At 43.5% G+C, this 18,200-nt stretch overlaps 1 protein-coding gene across 4 annotated transcripts in view; it reads left to right on the top strand.

Moving 5' to 3' along the window:
* Positions 1-18,200, top strand: part of FNDC3B (fibronectin type III domain containing 3B) — a 360,494-nt gene that overhangs the window by 288,337 nt on the left and 53,957 nt on the right. For all 4 annotated transcript variants that reach the window (XM_054983393.1, XM_054983396.1, XM_054983395.1 and 1 more), the window contains 5 exons: positions 139-244; positions 2,468-2,643; positions 3,946-4,059; positions 8,655-8,804; positions 11,182-11,462. In XM_054983393.1, coding sequence (XP_054839368.1) covers positions 139-244; positions 2,468-2,643; positions 3,946-4,059; positions 8,655-8,804; positions 11,182-11,462 — 827 coding nt within the window. The remainder of the gene's footprint in view (positions 1-138; positions 245-2,467; positions 2,644-3,945; positions 4,060-8,654; positions 8,805-11,181; positions 11,463-18,200) is intronic.

Below are 18,200 nucleotides of genomic sequence, written 5' to 3'. Positions count from 1 at the left end.
GCATCAGATTGAGACCAAATATTTCTTCACAAGGATATCTGAGGTGGAAAGTTTTCCTCTAATGGTCACGATTGCCTCTCATTCTACATGCCATGTGATCAGCTGGTTTACTAAATCTGACATGCTTCCTTTCTCTAGTGTTCTGAAAGTTTACTTGTCCGTACGCTCAGCGTTGCACCAGGCCAGTGTCAACCACCCCGAGTGTTGGGGAAACCAAAGCATAAAGAAGTGCAGCTGAAGTGGGGTGAGTGATTTGGGGAGGGAGCTCGACATGACAGCATTTATTGGGGTATTCCGCTGCCTAATGGCAGGCCTGCGTGGGTACGCTTTCAGCTCTGAAACGATTGGCGGGGTGTAAGGCACTTTGTGATGGTTCTGGAGAGAATTGCAACTGCTCTGCCTTTTCTAGTGATTAGATCAGTGTTTGCTTTGTGGGGACAAAAAGATATGAAAGGACATGAGAAAATTCCTTAGATCAAAATTCATTAGGCTTGGCCCGTAGCGATAATTTGATCTGTAGGGCAAGCCTAAAGAATTGGATATTTTTTAGTTTCAGTTCATATTTCCCCTTTCTCCATTATAGTCCGACAGGAAAGTTGAATGCTGTAATTGTGTTTCTGTGTATTATGCGCTGTCAAGTCACTTCTGACTTATGGCGACCCTAGGAATGAAAGACCTCTAAAACTTCCTAACATTAACAGCCCTACTCAGATCTTGCAGACTAGGGGACATGGTTTCCTTTATGGAATTAAGCCATCTCGTTTTGGGTCTTCCTCTTTTCCTGCTGCCTTCCACTTTTCCTGGCATTGTTGTCTTTTCCAGAGAGTCTTGTCTTTTCATGATGTGACCAAAGTATGATAGCCTTTCCCTTTGGGTTGATGAATGCTGTGATTGCCAACAATTAAAGAATAAGCCTCACACTGTGTGAGCAGACTGCTTAATTGAAGCTAATGCAGATTAAGTAAAGGTGAGAGCCAAGGCTCGAAGCATAAATGGCTGCTCTGCAGGGGCCACAGTTGCACAGCAGAGAGTTCCTGTGACTGGAGTGAAAGTTTCACTAGCAGACCGCCTCTCTGTGTGTTGACTCACAAGATGAGGAGGGAGAGTAAGCAGGAGCACGCTGGCCTGGCCCCAGCCTCCATGTGATCATTGAGTTGTATCCGTGGTGTGAACATGCAAAGATTATGCCCACGCATACACCCACTTCCTGTGATCAGCGACTTTAGGAAAGGGCATTGCTAATTAAAAGAAGGGACCATATGTGTGGGCACTCCCTCCGCATGTTCATACCATGCAGACGACTTGGACGTTCGGGGGTGGGTGGGTGGCGGCACGCTCATGCCCACTCTTGCTCTCTACGCAGTAAGTCAACATGCAGATGGGTCATCTGCACAGGGCTACTATGCTTATAGGAAAAGGCCCTGGCCCTCAGGCCTGCCAGGAGCCCCCACAGTATGAAAGTATCGATACTTATTACAGCCCAGATCTTTGCTGCAGTCATACAGCTGCTTTTGAACTGACCACTGTTATGTGCTAAACAGTGATTTTAAAAAAAAAACTATACAAGCATTTGTTTTAAAAGATTTGAAAATTTTGAAAAGCACGTTGAGAATGAAACCGTGATGAATGGATGATATAAAGTAAAAAGCACGGATCGTATTTTAAACAAATGTTGTAGAATAAGGGTCCCTAGCGTGGCGCCCGTTGGGCACAATGATGCCTGCTGACTCCTTTTCTGCCGCCCGCCAAGACTTTTTAGAAATTGGGTGAGGCCAGGTGGGGCTTTTGCAAAGCATGGCTTCTGATTGGCCGTTGGAGGTTTGATTGGCTGGGCAGAGTTTTAAAAGCATTGCTATGGCAGAAGCTGCCTCCACAACACAAGGATCTTCACTGTGTGAATGCAGGTAAGCTGTAGCATCCATTTTGTGTCTGGCTCTGCCTCCTGCAGCAACCATTTTGTGGCAGCCATATGGCTGCGCCCACCACCACACTGTGTCAAAACTCCAGGACCCCTTTTGTAGAAAATGGTTTGCCTTACAGTAGCAGTTCCATTGGAAACAGAAGCCATGATGTATTTTGTCTAGGATAACTTCAAGTGGCTTCTCAAATTACGTTTTATGTATGCCTATATCAAATACGGATGCATGACTTGGTTTGCAAAGGGCTGTGTGTAAAAATCACTACTACTCCCATCTTAAAATATATCGAAAAACCAGCCTGACGAAGATTTGCACCCCACTTACCCCCATTTTGAAGTGGGAGGTAGCAATGTATACAGGTATTCATTTCATAATGAATACAGATATTCCTTTTGGGACCCCTTCTGGTTTATCTGCTGTTAACTGCTGGTGTTATCCAAGGACTAAATGGTAATAATAGAAAGTGTATGTGTGCTTCTACCTGGCAAAATATCAGTGGCAACTAATAATAGCTGGTAATGTGATAATTTTATGATGCCTTTTCCTAGATGCTCCCCCTGTGTCAGAAACTAGTTGTCACGTCTCTGCGTACAGTGTAGAGATGGCCGGACCCGAAGAGGCTGTATCTGAAGTGTATCATGGCCCGGATCTTGAGTGTACCATCACCAATCTTCTGCCTGGGACAACGTATCACTTCAGAGTGAAGGCTTTGAATGATGGAGGGGTAAGGGGAACCATATGTGTGTACTAGAGATGGGCACAAACCAAAATATGAACCAAAGTTCATCATGAACCAGGCCGGTTTTGGTTCGCACACCAGCAGTTCGTCAGAGCTCATTTCTGACAAACTGCAACAAACCACTATGATGTTCGTTTGGTTCGTTTTTCCGTTCATCATTGCAGGCAGCCTGGTACCAATCAATCTGTTACCTAGGCAATGGGGGGGGGGGAATGGGCTCTCTGCAGACCTTCTGCAGCACTGGAAACCAATGCACAAACCAAACGAACCAGTTCACCAACCGGGCAAGTTCATGGCAGTTCGTGGTTCATGAATCGCGCTGAACCACAACAAACCGCCATTTTCCCAATTCGTGCCCATCTCTAGTGTTTATCAGCCGCTGTGTGTATGAATGGTTAGGTGTGTTGGAACTGGCTTTTAGAAATCATAAATGACATATATTGTGTCATGAATATATTACATTGGTGAAGGAAGGTGGCATGGTATAGCCTGATCTCATCCAATCTCAGAAGCTAAGCAGGGTCGGTACATGAATAGGTGACCACCATGAAGACTCTGCAGAGGAAGGCAATGGCAAACCACCTCTGCTTGATAGCCCCACTGGGGGTCGCCATAAGTTGATTGCGACTTGATGGCACACGCACATGTTAGATTATTCATCCCTCATTGGCACTGTGCTAGGATATCACAGAATATTTGTAGTGGGCAGTCTGTTCATTAAGAAGAAGGGCCTCAGTCATAAGGACCTGAAAAAAGATCCACTTGTTGTGAAGGATTGGAACTAAAAGGAATAATCCTCTTAACTGGCTCTGGGCACAGAAGGGACTGGTAGGTTAGGAGATTGTGGAAGTGAGTTCATCAGAAGAACCAAGGAGCCTGAAGGGAACTGAGAACATTGTCACCGGGATTCTTAATTTAAATGTGCCTTCAGGAAAGCTTTAGATTTAGATGAGGGAAGAGGTCCAAACCAGTAAAACACTTGAAATATAAAAATATGTAACTTACTGTGGCGGGGAGGGGGTTATTATTTATATGTAATATTTTACAAAATGTGTTTGAACAAATGGCCAGAATATGGAGACTGTTGACAATTGTGGGGAATGTTGACAATTTCTCAAGTGGGGAGTGGGATGTATGAAATGGTGGGATGATAGCAGTGAATGCTGACAATGACCCCTTAGGCTATTCTCAACATTCACTCGTTTTTTGTATGTTGAAACATCTCCACACAGGCCATTCGCCATAATAAGTAAATATGTATTGCATCGTGTTTATTTTCTCCCTTAGTATGGGCCATATTCCGAAGCCACAGAAGTCACGACAACCGCTGGGCCCCCCGGGCAGTGTCGAACCCCATGCCTTACCTTCCTTTCCAACACAAGTGTACTTGTTAGCTGGGAGGTAAGATAAGTTCCTTCTTTGAAAAACGTATATATGTTCTGTTTTAATCCTACTTGGCTGTAAAAACAGCTCACAGGAATGACCAAGTTCAGTACAAATGTTCCTTGGGAAGGGGATTTTCACAATGGAAGGGTGCTGGGCTGTGTCCAACCACTTCTTTTGATGGTCCCATCAGTGGCACTTGGAAGCTGAACTGGGTGGCCCTAACTCTGTGGTAGAGCATCTGCTTTGCATACAGAAGGTCCCAGGTTCAGTCTCCAGCGTCTCCAGTTAAAAGGATCAGGTGGAGACTGTGGAGAGCTGCTGCCAGTCAGACAATACTGGCCTTGATAGACCCAGGGTCTCTGTCGAAGGCAGCGTTGTGTGTTTAGCTGGAACTGGATCCTGGCATGGTGGATCGCTTATCTATTTCAGGTTCCCAGCTTGCTTACACAAACTGAGACCTGGTCTGCACAGGTCGACAGAATGAGGCGGTGGAATCCACGTCGCAGAATAAGATGGTACCATGGAAGACTGAGAGCGGAAGTACAAGTGACAAAAGGCACAGGTTGGACACTTGTCAGCTTCCCTCAAGTTTTGATGGGAAATGTAGGCATCCTGGTCTTGCCGCTTGGATCTCCGACTGCTGTCCAATGGACTTTTCAACTGTCACTTGTCCAACATTCTGCCAAGCTGCCTACATTTCCCACCAAAACTTGAGGAAAGCTGACAAGTGTCCAACCTGTGCCTTTTGTCACTTGTAGTTCTGCTCTCAGAAACCATTATTTTTAAACACTTCCCTCCATAAACAAATTTCCCAAGGACAGTGTAGAGGTAGTTGGGCTAGAACTTTTTGTCAGTTAGGTTTTTACTATTGGTGGGAGTATTCAGTGAATGTGGGAGTGATCAAAAACTGCATCCCCTATATTTTTCTTTATATTAGTATTCCTTTTTTCCCCGTTTTTTTCCTGTTATTTCTTTTAAATTTTCTTTTTTTATCTTTTTTACATCTTGTTTAAAAATCCTTAATAAAAAATTACCAGCCTTGAGCCCACTTGTGGGAAGGGCGCACAAAAATCTAATAAATTAAATGAATATATATACAAAAATCCCTGCACCCCCCAAAATGATCTAATCTATGCTATCAACCTTGATACTATACCTGCTAATTCTTCTAAATGTTTAGCCATAATATAAAAAAAACACCTTACCATTTGGAATTTGGTAATTATAGAGGAAGGGACAGATCTAGCTGTTTGAAAGGCTGCTTGCACACAAGAGGACATTCTTCTTCCCATGTCTTATTTTCAGAAGCAATTAGGATTGGGCAGATATTTTGGTGACCTAAATAATAGCAGCCAATGTGCCTAGTTCACACCTTCATATTCAGACCCTGGTAATTGGCAGGTGTATATGTGGAACGTCTCAATTGCGAAAAATAAAAAGCATTGTGTTGGAGTTGACCAGGGATGATAGGAAAGTTCTGTCTCTGGTGTATGATGGCACATTCACACATGTGAGTCACCACTGGATGGAGGGAGTGGTCGTCACGTGATGGGACAGGTGCATGAGAAAAGCCATTCTCTGTTAGGCAGGACGTGGTGGTAGACTGGGAGGGTTACAGTTCTGGACTGGACCAATTAAGATTGCAAGTAAGGAGTCTTTTTTAAAAATGTTCTTCCCCTGCTCACCTCTCTCATGTACAAAATGTTGTCTGGATATAGTACAGTAGCTCATTGGGAAGAAAGGTTTAATGTAGACCTGTAGTCTGTGTGGTACGTGCTGTTTCCACATGGCCCTGCATTCAGAATATATTCTCCCCACCACTGCCACCACCTGCAATTTTGAATTCAACTACCTCTGTTTTCCACCTCATTTTACATAATGGCATAGAATTAACAGTGGGCTGTGGCTTGGTAGTAGAGCATCTGCTTGGCATGCAGAAGGTCCCAGGTTCAGTTCTCAGCATCTCCAGTTGAAAAGATCAGATACTATGTGAAGTCTGAGACGCTGGATAACTACTGCCAGTTTGAGTGCCTTGACGGCCTCATGATAAGACAGCTTCATGTGTTTGTGTGTAATGGTTCTAAAGATGCAATTATGTGCATACTAAAAGAGGACTATCATACATTGTATCATAAGGTATGATTTTCAGCCCAGTCTTCACAATGAACATATCGGAGAAGAGGACCTGTAAATCAGCGGCTGGTTAAAACTCCTCCCTACTCGCTGGTCATGCACTGCTCCCCTCTTCTTTTCCTCTTCTGCTTCTTGTCAGCTTTTCCCCAACTGGTGGAGAAGTAAGCAAGATGAGTAAATTGTGACAGTGATGTGCTAGGAGGGCTGCAGAAGTCTTCAGCTCTTGGAGATAGGTCAGCATTGAAAGTAGATGCAGAGGAGTTAGCCGTGTTAGTCTGTGGTAGAAAAATCAAAAAGAGTCCAGTAGCACCTTTAAGACTAACCAATTTTATTGTAGCATAAGCTTTCGAGAATCAAGTTCTCTTCGTCAGATGCATGGTACAGAAACTGGTCAAATATAGAAGAGGAGGGGGGAGGAGGGGAGGAGAGAGAAGATGCAATTAGGGGGGGAGAGTGCTGTTTTGCTGCTACAAACTAATACGGCAAACTCCTTTGAAGCCAACTGATCCCCCCATCAAAAGGAGATGTTTACATTTACTAGCAAAGGAATGTTTTGGTTGCATCCTCCCTCTCCCCCCCTAATTGCATCTTCTCTCTCCTCCCCTCCTCCCCTTTCCTCTTCTATATTTGACCAGTTTCTGTACCATGCATCTGACGAAGAGAACTTGATTCTCGAAAGCTTATGCTACAATAAAATTGGTTAGTCTTAAAGGTGCTACTGGACTCTTTTTGACATTGAAAGTAGGTTTGCCATGCTGTGATTGGGCTTTGAGCTCTCTCTATATCACACCTACCTTCATCCTAATTTAAGGATTTCTCAGAGGGCTTAGAGACAATGATAGACGGGAATTTTGCTAGCGATGTTGGAAAGATCTTCCATGTTAGTTGATGCCCTGTCTTACCCATGCTGTCCCTTAAAACCCACATTAAAAAGACCAGCTCAGTTACATCCCGCAATTTAAAATATTTGTTTAATGAGTTTGACAGTCATGGACACAATTAGCATATTTCCTTAAGGAGCCACAGGAAGTGCATTTTTACCATTGCACTGGGACCAAAGTGCTTCTTAAGGGTTGTCCGAACATCGTACAAGAGAGATGGCCATATTCCTAAAGCGAAATGTGCCTCTGCCCCCTGTAGAAGTTCTAAAGCAGGATGAGCATCCAGCAGATGCAGCTTTCCCCATCACTGCAGTACTGGGACCAGAGAAACTTCACTCCTCAAACTTCTCTCTTCTTCATAGTTCGTAAAAGAACATGCCAGCTGCCCTACCAATAGATCATCCAGTCATCCAAATGGAAACCTAATCTGTGCACCTTTTAGTAAACGTGTTTGAAAAAGCAGCATTCAGAAATTCCATCAGTGCTGGGGGGTTTTTTGTTCAGATGCGTATTGCAAAAAAAAAATTCTAAACAAGCTTTTAATGTTTCAATGGCACTGCTCATTTGACAGCTTTTGCTTAAAAGCAATTTTAATTGCATCTAATTTCTGATGTTTGCACAGATTCTCTGGAAATGATGGGGGGGCTGCAGAGGTTTATCTGCACCTGAGTTTTATGATTGAACTGTATGTTATTTATGATTTTAGTGTAAATTTTTATGTACCTTTTAATGTATTGTTATCCACTCGGAGCTCGTTCGCAGGGAGAGCGGGCTAAAAGCCAAATAAATACAAATTCGTGAAGAGAGATGTTAGAAGTTAACTTTTTAAAAGAGAGGGAAACAGCGTGCGGCACGAGAAAATGCAATTGTCAGTGTAAAGCCACATGATTCACCCACAACAGCATGATTCAGATCCAGCAACATCACTGAAATTTCCTCCTACTCTTAAACAATTGTCTGTTCCAGCCTTAGTTGTTTGTTTTCTTTTAATCTATGCTGACCTCATAGAAAGGAGCCTAAGTTCAGAGGAGAAAAACTTCCTTTTGTTTCTTCCAGTGATAATGATTTCCCACTGCTGTTTAACTTTTATGTTTTCCCAACTGGCCAAGGCTAGGAGTTGCTTGGGTACAGGAATGGCTGCTCAGTATCTAACCCTGGTTATGTTTGTAATGATTGTTTGAATAAAATTAAGGCATTGAAGTTAGAGTTGGTACGAAAATGATTGCGTATATTTCATTTCCCCACCCAACAAACTTCTTCCCCCACTCACCCCAAATGTTTTCACCATGACTGTGAAATGTCCATAAATCTTATGGATTGGGTCCTGCCATTGCGTTCCATCCGTGCTCACATTTTCCTCCTGTCTGTGCTGTGGGCTAGCTTAAAGGAACAGTTCTGCCAGCCATTCCACCCCCCCCCCCCGCTCCTTCCTGGTCCGGGAAGCCTGTGTTTGAAGCACCATTGGACAGCCCAAGTCGCTTGATCAGACTCACACAAGGACAGTGACTGCTTTAAAATCATAAATGATCTCATGTGTAATGCTTCCAAGTAACCTTTGAAAAGAGGCTCAAATACAACCGTTTGTGTGTTTTGCAGAGTCCCGAAAGCTTTGGTGCAGACATCTCAGAGTACAGATTGGAGTGGGGAGAAGACGAGGAATCTTTAGAACTGGTGTATAATGGCACAAGCAACTCCTTTGAAATTGGCCAGTTGTTGGCCTCTGCACAGTATTTCTGTAGACTACAGGTAAAGTCTCTTAGCTCAGGACAGGGTTGGAAGCTGCGATGTGGCATAACTTCCATCTTGTTTATGCACAACCCAACTCTGAAATTGGATGCGTTGGTAATAGAGTTTTGGCCTGAGTAGAGTTCAAAGAGAATTTTAGTTCTTGTAGATTTAGGGGAAGGGGTCTGTGGCTCAGTGGTACAGCATCTGCTTGGCATGTGTAAGGTCCCAGGTTCAGTCCCCAGCAACTTCAGTTAAACAGACCAGGCAGTAGGTGATGTGAAAGACCTCTACCTGAGACCCTGGAAAGCTGCTGCTAGTCTGAGTAGACAATACTTACCTTGATGGACCAAGAGTCTGATTCAGTATAAGGCAGCTTCGTGTGTTCAAGACTTTTTCCAATTTTGCAAACTTGAGTTCCAGCAAATTATCATGATAGTGTAGGTCTTGGGGAATGGGAAAATCATTGAAAGACCTGATGGTCACTTACTCAAAGTGTGTTGGGCTGAATCCACAGATCTGTTCTGCTAATGATTGGGCAGTCTTCCCCATCACAGCAGGCTGGAGGAATGTGCCGCCTTTAGCAGAACCAGACCTGTGGGATTCAGCCTATTGGATTTAGAAGGCTTCAGAATCTCCCCTCTGCCCACCACTGTTCTACTTGAAATGGCCCACCCAACCCAGTATTCAGACGTTTGAGAGCCACCATTATGTAGTACCCAACATTATACAGTACTAGATCAAATCTAGCCTGAATTCTCCCTAGAAGCTAAAATGACAAAACTGAGGCTGTCAAACTTTGGTCACATCATGAGAAGACAAGACTCTCAGGAAAAGTCAGTAATGCTAGGAAAAGTGGAAGGCAGTAGGAAAAAGGAAGACCCAAAATGAGATGGCTTGACTCAATAAAGGAGGCCACATCCTCCAGTTTGAAAGATCTGAGCAAGTCTGTTAATGATAGGATGTTTGGGAGGTCTTTCATTCATAGGGTTGCCATAGGTCAGAGGCAACTTGACGGCACATAACACACACACATTACATAGTGGTTAAAGTCTTGGACTAGGATTTGGAAGACTCAGGTTTGAATCCCCACTCTACTGTGGAAGCTTTCTGGGTGACCTTTGGCTAGTCACGTACCCTCTCTGATCCTAACCTACCTCACAGGGTTGTTGTTGTGAGCATAAAATGGAGGAGGGAAAGACAGTGTGGAAAACCACTTTGCATTTCCAATTGGGAAGAAAAGCAGCATATAAATATCTAACGAAAGCTTGGAGATACAGATCCAGTATCATCATGTGCGTTTGCACTCTTAGCCAAAACACAAGATAGCATTATTGACCTGGTAAAACTATTCATGAGGCAAATGATACACTGAAATAGTTGTAAAGGAGCCTGATGAAAATGTTGTGCCAGTTCATCTGAGGAGTAGAGAGGGAGCAGAGGTCCATTGTGTATGTGAAAAAGAAACCTTTCAATTGTGATAGTGAAGCTATTGTGAAGAAATTTTTGAAAATACATGAGGGACATCATAACAAACCACTCACTGCTGGAAATGGAGGCAATTCAAATATGTCATTTCAATTTCTTTGATCATGTCCCTCAGATGAACCTCTGCACCTCCCTGTGGTAACAAATACAAAAGAAAAATCCTTTTAAGATGACAAAGCAAAGCATGGTGCTTCTTCCCGAGACCACTAACACTGAAATCCTAAGCAGAGTTACTGGAGTAACTGTGCTCAGGATTTCACTGTAAAAGTATTGAGAGAACAACATGGGATTGTGTAAAAACCCCAACTATTATAGTAGTTGTCCTTGACCCTTGGCTGCCGCTTGCAGATAACCAGCTTTGTTTCTGTGAGGAAAAGCTCTTCCAGCTGCTTGGTTAGTGGAAATTCTCTTGAGTAGTGTTGAGGTTCATAACTCTGGAGCTTTCCTTGTTCTGCCATGGGTCCAGGCCAGAGTTTTTCCAAGCTGTCAAACAGCAGCCCCAGTTTTCTGATTGGAGTCAAAAGATTTCGCTTACACTGCCCAGCTTTCTCTTTGGCTCTGATGATTGTGTACCGATTGCCTCTGAAGGGGTGCAAAGACCACCTATCAATTCCCTATCACCTAGCTGCAAACTTCTTCAGAAACTTTGGATGCGGACATGCTGTAGTATACTAAGAATGTAAGAGGAGCTCTGCTGGATCCAATCAGTGGTCCATCCAATCAAGCATCCAACTAGTTGCCCTGGAGGGCCAACAACAGCATAGAGGCCAAGGCCTTCCTGGTTGTTACCTCCTGGCACTGGTTTTCCAACTATTTGAAGTGGGACCCGTTTCTAGACTTACTCTTCCTTTTGGGACATAGTGAATGTGAGCAATATGAGAAATAATAACACGTGTGTTTTATTCTCTAGGCAATCAACCAGGCAGGAGCAGGGCCGTTCAGTGACCTGGTCACCTGCAGAGCCCCAGCATCGGTACCTGATGCTGTCACCGTCCTCTATGTATCAGACGACGAGCACCTGGATGCCTCTCCTTTATCACCCTCAGTGTGCCTTGTATTGAACTGGGAAGAACCGTGCAATAATGGGTCCGCAATCAGTTCCTACAATATCGACCTTGGCGATATTACCATCCCAGTGGGTAACGTCACGAGTTATGTTATCGATGACCTACTTCCAGAAACAACGTTCCGGTGAGTCTTGAGTTAAAACTATGGCATTCTTCCACACCCTTACAAAGTCGTCGTGTTAACAGAGAACAACTTTAAATTTCTGGAAACTTTCCAGAATGTTTGTTTTGTTTTGGGGTTTTTTTTGGAATGGATTAAACAATAAATCAGTGTGGACGAATGGTGAGTTTTTATGAAGTTCAGAGCATTTGCTTGTTTGGGGTTTTTTGTTTGTTTATGCCATTTATAGTCTGCCTTTCTTGCTGAGACTCAAGGTGAATTAGATAGTATGAGATTAATACAGTCAATAGCAGGGACATTTCAATAAACAATGCCATAGGGTAAATAAATGCAAGTTTACAAAGACATAACATCAGCAAAAATCGAATACAGAGTTGAAGAAATGCTGAAACAGAGCATAAGCAATTCTAGCACTGACATCAGACGACAATAGAACTACAAACTCCACCAAATGATGTGGAGGAAATTTCAGCCTGTGGTTAAAGTCTGATCAATTGTATCATCAATAAAAATTTGCAGCCCCGTTCTATTCAGTTGGAAAGTAACTATGCAAGAAGGAACCTGTGCAGCGGAGGTGATGTTCTCTCTGTCTCTTGTTGAGGGAGGGGAACTGGAGGGGAAACCAGCTTTGCTTTCTCCCGTAACGTGCCATCAAATCACAAATCACAACCAACCTATGGCAACCCCATAAATGCCTTTAGCCCATCGGTGGGGAGGGCGGGGTATAAATAGAATTAAATAAATAAATAAAGGGTTTCAAGGTAAGAGACAAACAAAGATGGTTTGCCATTGCCGGCCTCTGTGTAATGACCCTGGACTTCCTCAGTGGTCTCCCGTCCAAGTACTAACCAGAGCCATCCCTACTTAGCTTCTGAGCTCTGACGCGCTTGGGCTAGCCTGGGCTATCCAGGTCGGGTCCTTTTCTCCTTAATACTCGTTAAACAACCTTCCTGCATCTCAAGCTCCTTTTAGCAAGTAGGATGCCATCTCAGAGAGTCACTGAGCAGTGCTTCCATTCCCTATTGTTTTCCTTCGTGGAGACAAACCAAAGACATCTTGGTGCCTGAGACATAAAATCTAAATTCAGAGGTCCATAAATGTGGTCACCAGGTGACTAATGATGACCAACAATCTCCTTTTGATGTCTGCTTGCTCCTGGAAGGCACCACAGGAAGTGATGATCCCCCTCTCCTCCTCAGGCTGCCTGGTGATAAAGGCCAGCCCCACGGTGCTCCCCACCCCAGTCATTAAGGCCATGTAAGGGACCTCCAGTGGCAGTGCTTTGAGGGGGAAGCAGAGGGCGGTTCTTGCTTATTCTGCAGCATGTGTAGCCACTGCTGTGCTTTTAGGGGTATAATGCAGCAGGCTCTGGCATCGCAGTGGAAGTGAGAGTAACTCCAGAGCCTCTAGGCTACACGGCTGGCATAACAGGATCTGCCCATAAGTACTTCTGAAACTTTCCATTGATGTCCTTGTTTTGATCTTATTTTATTCTTTATGCACTTTGACTTTCATTGTATTTCTAAGACTGGAAATGGTGGCTATTCAAGTGTCGTAGCATCAATAAGTACAGATTAAGCTAATTATGATGTATGCTCTAAATATAGGAAATGATTAACGATATCCATCAAGCAGCATATGGTGCTTCATTGCGCAGCGCAATACGTTCATTTTTCAGATCCAGAGCAATGATTATTAAGTGCGCATATTAACTCTGTTAATGTTCCTGTGTAGATAAATAAGCGGCCTAACTGATAATTGTGGTGGTTTTCTTCTGTGGATTTCTGAAAAATTATTTTAATTTAAGAATGGAGGATTCAAAGCCATTAGGTGGGTAAAGGGTCAGATTGCAAATTTCTTCAAAGCCGTCTCCTTCTTGGACCTCTTTATAACGGTTCTTCAATGCAAATTAATTGCAGAAATGGCAACAGACAGAATAATGCATGCAGAAATTATGATTCAGTATTGCCTGTTAGACTCTTCTGGTGCACTTAGTGTTCTTGCTTTAATGAGAGCTTTGCAAAGCAAGCTCTTCTGACCAAGGTCACTCAGTAAGTTCACCACTGAGTGGGAATATATTTATCCCTGGCCAAATCCATTGACTCTTTGGACAGGCCAAAAGCCACAGTCCCGCAGTTGCTACATCTACATAATCTCCGTTCACATGAAGGCGACTCCATGGAAAGGTAGTTACAGGGGGGTAGAGCCATGGAGCAGAGCAAGATTTGAGTCCAGTTCAAGCCTTGTTGGTGCTCCTTGATGGCGCAGTTGAAATCTTGTTGGTCTTGTTACTGTATTACTGTTCATTGTCTGTTTTTCTTTTTAAATAAATAAATAAATAAAATCTTGTTGGTCTTTGAGGTGCTGCTGGACTCAAATTTTGCTCTCTATGGAAAGAGTGGACGCAGGTAGAGGTTACTATTAAACTTCCAATATTATTGTAAGAAAAAGCCAAGAAATGTGTGCGTGGCATTGAAGGAGCATCTCTGGGGACCTCACATTTTTAGTGGAGCAATGGGGCAAAGGAGGGACAGTCTCTGGCACCGTCACGTGATTCCACACTGCAGTGCAGGCAGTCCAGTGCTGCAGCACAGTCGATTCCCCAAGCCCAGTGCCTTCAGCTGAACTGATGACTCACTTCCCCGACAGAAGCCACTTGAGATGGAACAGAGCACTATCTCATCTCTCTACTGCATGCATTTGTCAGCCTGCAGCTTCTGTCTTAGTTGTGTTAACGCCCCCCCCTCAAATTGGTGGCAAGAACCACAAGTCATACCAGTGAGGTTCTTTCAAACCATGCTGACTCAGAATTTTGAAATAAATTTTGAAATGAAGCAAATTCTCAGTGAGGGGCTCAAAATATGCCCCATAGCCCTGGCTGATGAGGTTCTCTGCATCTGCCCCATACATGCTGCTGCCCCAGACTATGTCCACACACAGCTGGATATTGCATTGTCATAGCGCTGTAGCAGTCATTCACAACTGGATTTTCCTGTGCGGATTAGACGATCCAGTTGCAAATGATTGCTATAATAACACAAGAATGGCAGAATGGGGAGGGACCATGGCTCAGAGGTAAAGCATCTGCTTGGCATGCCAAAGGTCCCAGGTTCATTCCCCAGTATCTCCGGTTAAAGGATCTGACAGGAGGTGACGTGAAGGATCTTCGCCTGAGACCTTGGAGAGCTGCTGCCAGTAGACACTACTGATGCTGATGGACCAAGGGTCTGATTCAGTATAAGGCAACTTCGTGTGTGTTCAGTGCCAAACGATATGTGGATGCTGCCGAAAAGAGTGAGGAGATACGGAGTTTGTCTTGCCTCAGCAACATATTTACGAAGAACTATCTGAAAGGCTGCATAAATATCCAGTATTTTTCTCGCGAAAAGAACAGAATTTGATGCTAGAACCTCGGCTTTAATTTTATTTTTCTTTTAAAAGGATGTCTGCAGGAATAAGTGTGAAAGCATTCCGGGCGCGATTCCTGCAGGGGACTAATGAACAGGATTTACTTTGGTGGAAGATTAGAGTCCTCTTTGTAGCTAATTTTCCCTTGTTCACGGCTCGCAGAAACACAACAGAATAAATGAAACAAAGCAACCACCGTTTTCGGAATTGGCTTTCTTTGGAGCAGAATTATGTGCAGCTAATTTTAGAACCGTTGAGCATTGGAAGTGAAGTACTGTGATGACTTCATTCGGTTTTTAAAAAAATCATAAGTTCTTATGACTCTTCTGGATTTCATTTTTTTTAAGCCTAGGAGCCTGCTTGTCTCTTAAATGCTTGGGGAGGGGGGAGCCCTGAAACCATATAAACACCAGTATGTCTGGTAAGAGAGACTGCTGCTCTGGACACACTTTTATGGATGAGTCTGTGGAAACAATAAGACAGAAATGTCCAGACAGAAGCTATAATCTGTATATGTGTTATAAAAATTGCATTTTGCTGTCTACTTTGAAAGCTGAGTTGAGCATTGTAGATGTGACTTTGGAGAATGTTGATCTCATGCCAAGCCTCTGGTGCTCCTCTGTCAATCAGAAAGTTAGCGTTGGCCAAAACTGCTACTGTCGTTTTGCCTGTGTTCACAACGGTAGCGTCACGTCAGCTCTTCAGAGTGTTATTCAACCTTATACTTGGAAGGTCTCCTTTTCTCCTGCACCACTATATACTCCTTGAAATACCCATCCCATCCCAAATACCGGCACCACTCACTGGCTCTCTCGAGAAAGGTGCAAAATCTGCCTACATGTTCTTGAGACTATTGAAGCAGCATTTAATGTTGCTCTAGTATTCTGTGTGAAAGACTTTGTAAAAAAATTCTACAACTTATTATTTTATTTTAATTTATTTACATTATTTATAGTCTGCCTTTCACACTGAGACTCAAGGCGGATTAGAGTATGAGTTGTTATAGTCAATTTCAAGGACATTTCAATAAAGAATGTAATAGGGTCTCTATACATGCAAATTTGCAAAGATTTTAAGCCCACAGAAATCCAATGCAGAGTTGGAGAAATGCGGAAACAGAGCATAAACACTTCTGACACTGGTACATTAACATTAAACAACATAGAGCTACCTAGTAGGGCCAAACCCAAAGCAACAGACTGTACTGAGTAGCACATAGTAGTAAAGTCTGAGGTCCCTGTACTTTTCTGACGCATCCCTCTGAGACCGCTTCTTACAGTTCAGCCCTCCTGACTTGGATAGACAGTGCAAATCAAACAAACGTTTACAGTTTGCACAGTTTATTCTGTCGTTCTTCCCAGTTTGCTCGGTTTTCTACCCAGTTTAATTTGTAGCATTTTCAGTTCCTCATGGTATTTTATGGCCTTATACTTGGAAGAACTCTTTTTTTTTCTCCTGCACTCTGCTTCTACTAGTCACTGTAAAGTCAATGTACAGCACTTGAGGTCCTTCTCCGCTTGATTTTGGGAAATCTTTTTATTCTGCAGTCCCTCAGGCTCTGGAGATTTTGCTAGTCATTAACAACACCTTTTCAAGCAATATCTTTACCAACAATGGCAATATGAAATGTAGGGATCAGATTTTCGCCAGAAGGAAGGAGCCTGTCAGGAGTTAGGGAAGCCCTGTAGGGCATATTGCCATGCTGTTTTGAAAGGGCTGGAAGGAAGGGCAAGGAGGGCTGTCCTGACTCCTAAGCAGGGGCAGAAGGCAGAGGGGTAGCTGGCCTCGGGATTCAGTGAATACCGCAGGTCCAACCCCAACATCACCCCAACAGTACACTTCTGTATACTACGACTTTTTCCAAAGAAGAGAGGGGAAGTCATTTGGATCCGCAGGAGCGTTTCCACAGTAAAAGTGTTTCTGCCATGGAGGACAACTTTCTTACTTCCTCCCTGGTGCTGTAGCCCAAAGTGCTGCCCAGAATGCAACTCCTGATGGTTCCCAAGGAGCAGCTTTTCAGTAGACGATTTGGGCTGCAGCGGGGCAGGGGAGAGGAGGCGAGAAAGTCACGCTCCATGAATGGAAATCCTTCCTTCACTGCAAAGGATCTATGCCAGTGGCTTGGTCTTTGCTGCAAATCAAAGATTAATTTATTTTAAGATTGTGTGTGGCCGTTGACGACGTCCCGCTTTTTTTAGATGCTGAAATGGTTAAGAAGCATATAATATCTTGCTTGTGCCTATAGAACAAGATCTTGAAAAGGGTCTTCGGGGCTTGTCCTCCTTTAGCAAGCAATGGTAATGTATCTCGACGAGTCTGCACACAGAGACAGACAGACACACACACACACATTACGGATTTTAGTCTTGGTTCAAATTAAATTCTGTTTTGACAGTTCTGTCATTTAGTGGAGTAAATGAAAACAATTGGTATTCTGGGGAACATTCCACATGTCTGAAATGCAGCAAGAAACATATGCAAAACTGTCCATCATTTTTCCCCCACTTCAAGCTGATGTCTAGTATGTGTAGAGTTCGTTACCTCTGAGTTTAAGTATTCCTTTTCAGCCCTTTGTAGGCCTTGGATATTCTCTCCTCTTCCCTCAGAAATCACCCCTTTTTGTTGCACCTAATGAATAGCTGGGCCCTGCTTATCTGCAGCAGCCTTTTTGAATTTGCTTGGCACCAAGAAACAGACCACATCAGTGACTCGGGGAAGCTGCAGCACCTTGTCGCTGCATAGAGGCATCAAATGATTTAGCTGTTTGTGTGTGTTAGGTGATGCTTCTGCACTCTGTAAAGAATGGAAACATCTAACTGGGCAATTAATCAATGCCATGAGGTGCTTTTGGAACTTAGATATCCCAGTATGCAAAGCACCGCCAACTCAGTCGGCAATAAAATTGATAGGGCTTCTTCTGGTTGAGCAACTTGATGATTGGATTGGTTTCATAAAATGAACCCTGAGATAAGAATTAGCTGTCAGCACTGACAATTTACAGATGATCAGGTAAAGATGAACTATTTGGTTCTGTATCTCGAAGTAGGTTGGTTCTTCCACCACGTTATCCTCGCAAAGGCACAGATATATTCCAATATATTTTTGCTGCCTGAGGCAAAAAACACAAATCTTCATTGTGATGAAATGCGGTTTTTAAAAAATTGACAATATTCTCCCCTTTAATAGGAGCCAAATGTAAGGCCCAGGCTTGCTTGTGGAAAAAACATAAGTGGGCAGCACCCCAAAATGAGAAAAGGCTTCCCTCGAGCTGCTACTGATTTATTTTTTCATTCACTCTGCAAGTATGGCCAGAATTTTGGTTAAAGATTTTGT

Source organism: Eublepharis macularius, chromosome 6 (assembly GCF_028583425.1).
Source record: "Eublepharis macularius isolate TG4126 chromosome 6, MPM_Emac_v1.0, whole genome shotgun sequence".
NCBI lineage: Eukaryota > Metazoa > Chordata > Lepidosauria > Squamata > Eublepharidae > Eublepharis > Eublepharis macularius.
The sequence above is the reverse complement of the archived record's forward strand: the minus strand, read 5'-3'. Positions and strand labels throughout refer to the sequence as shown.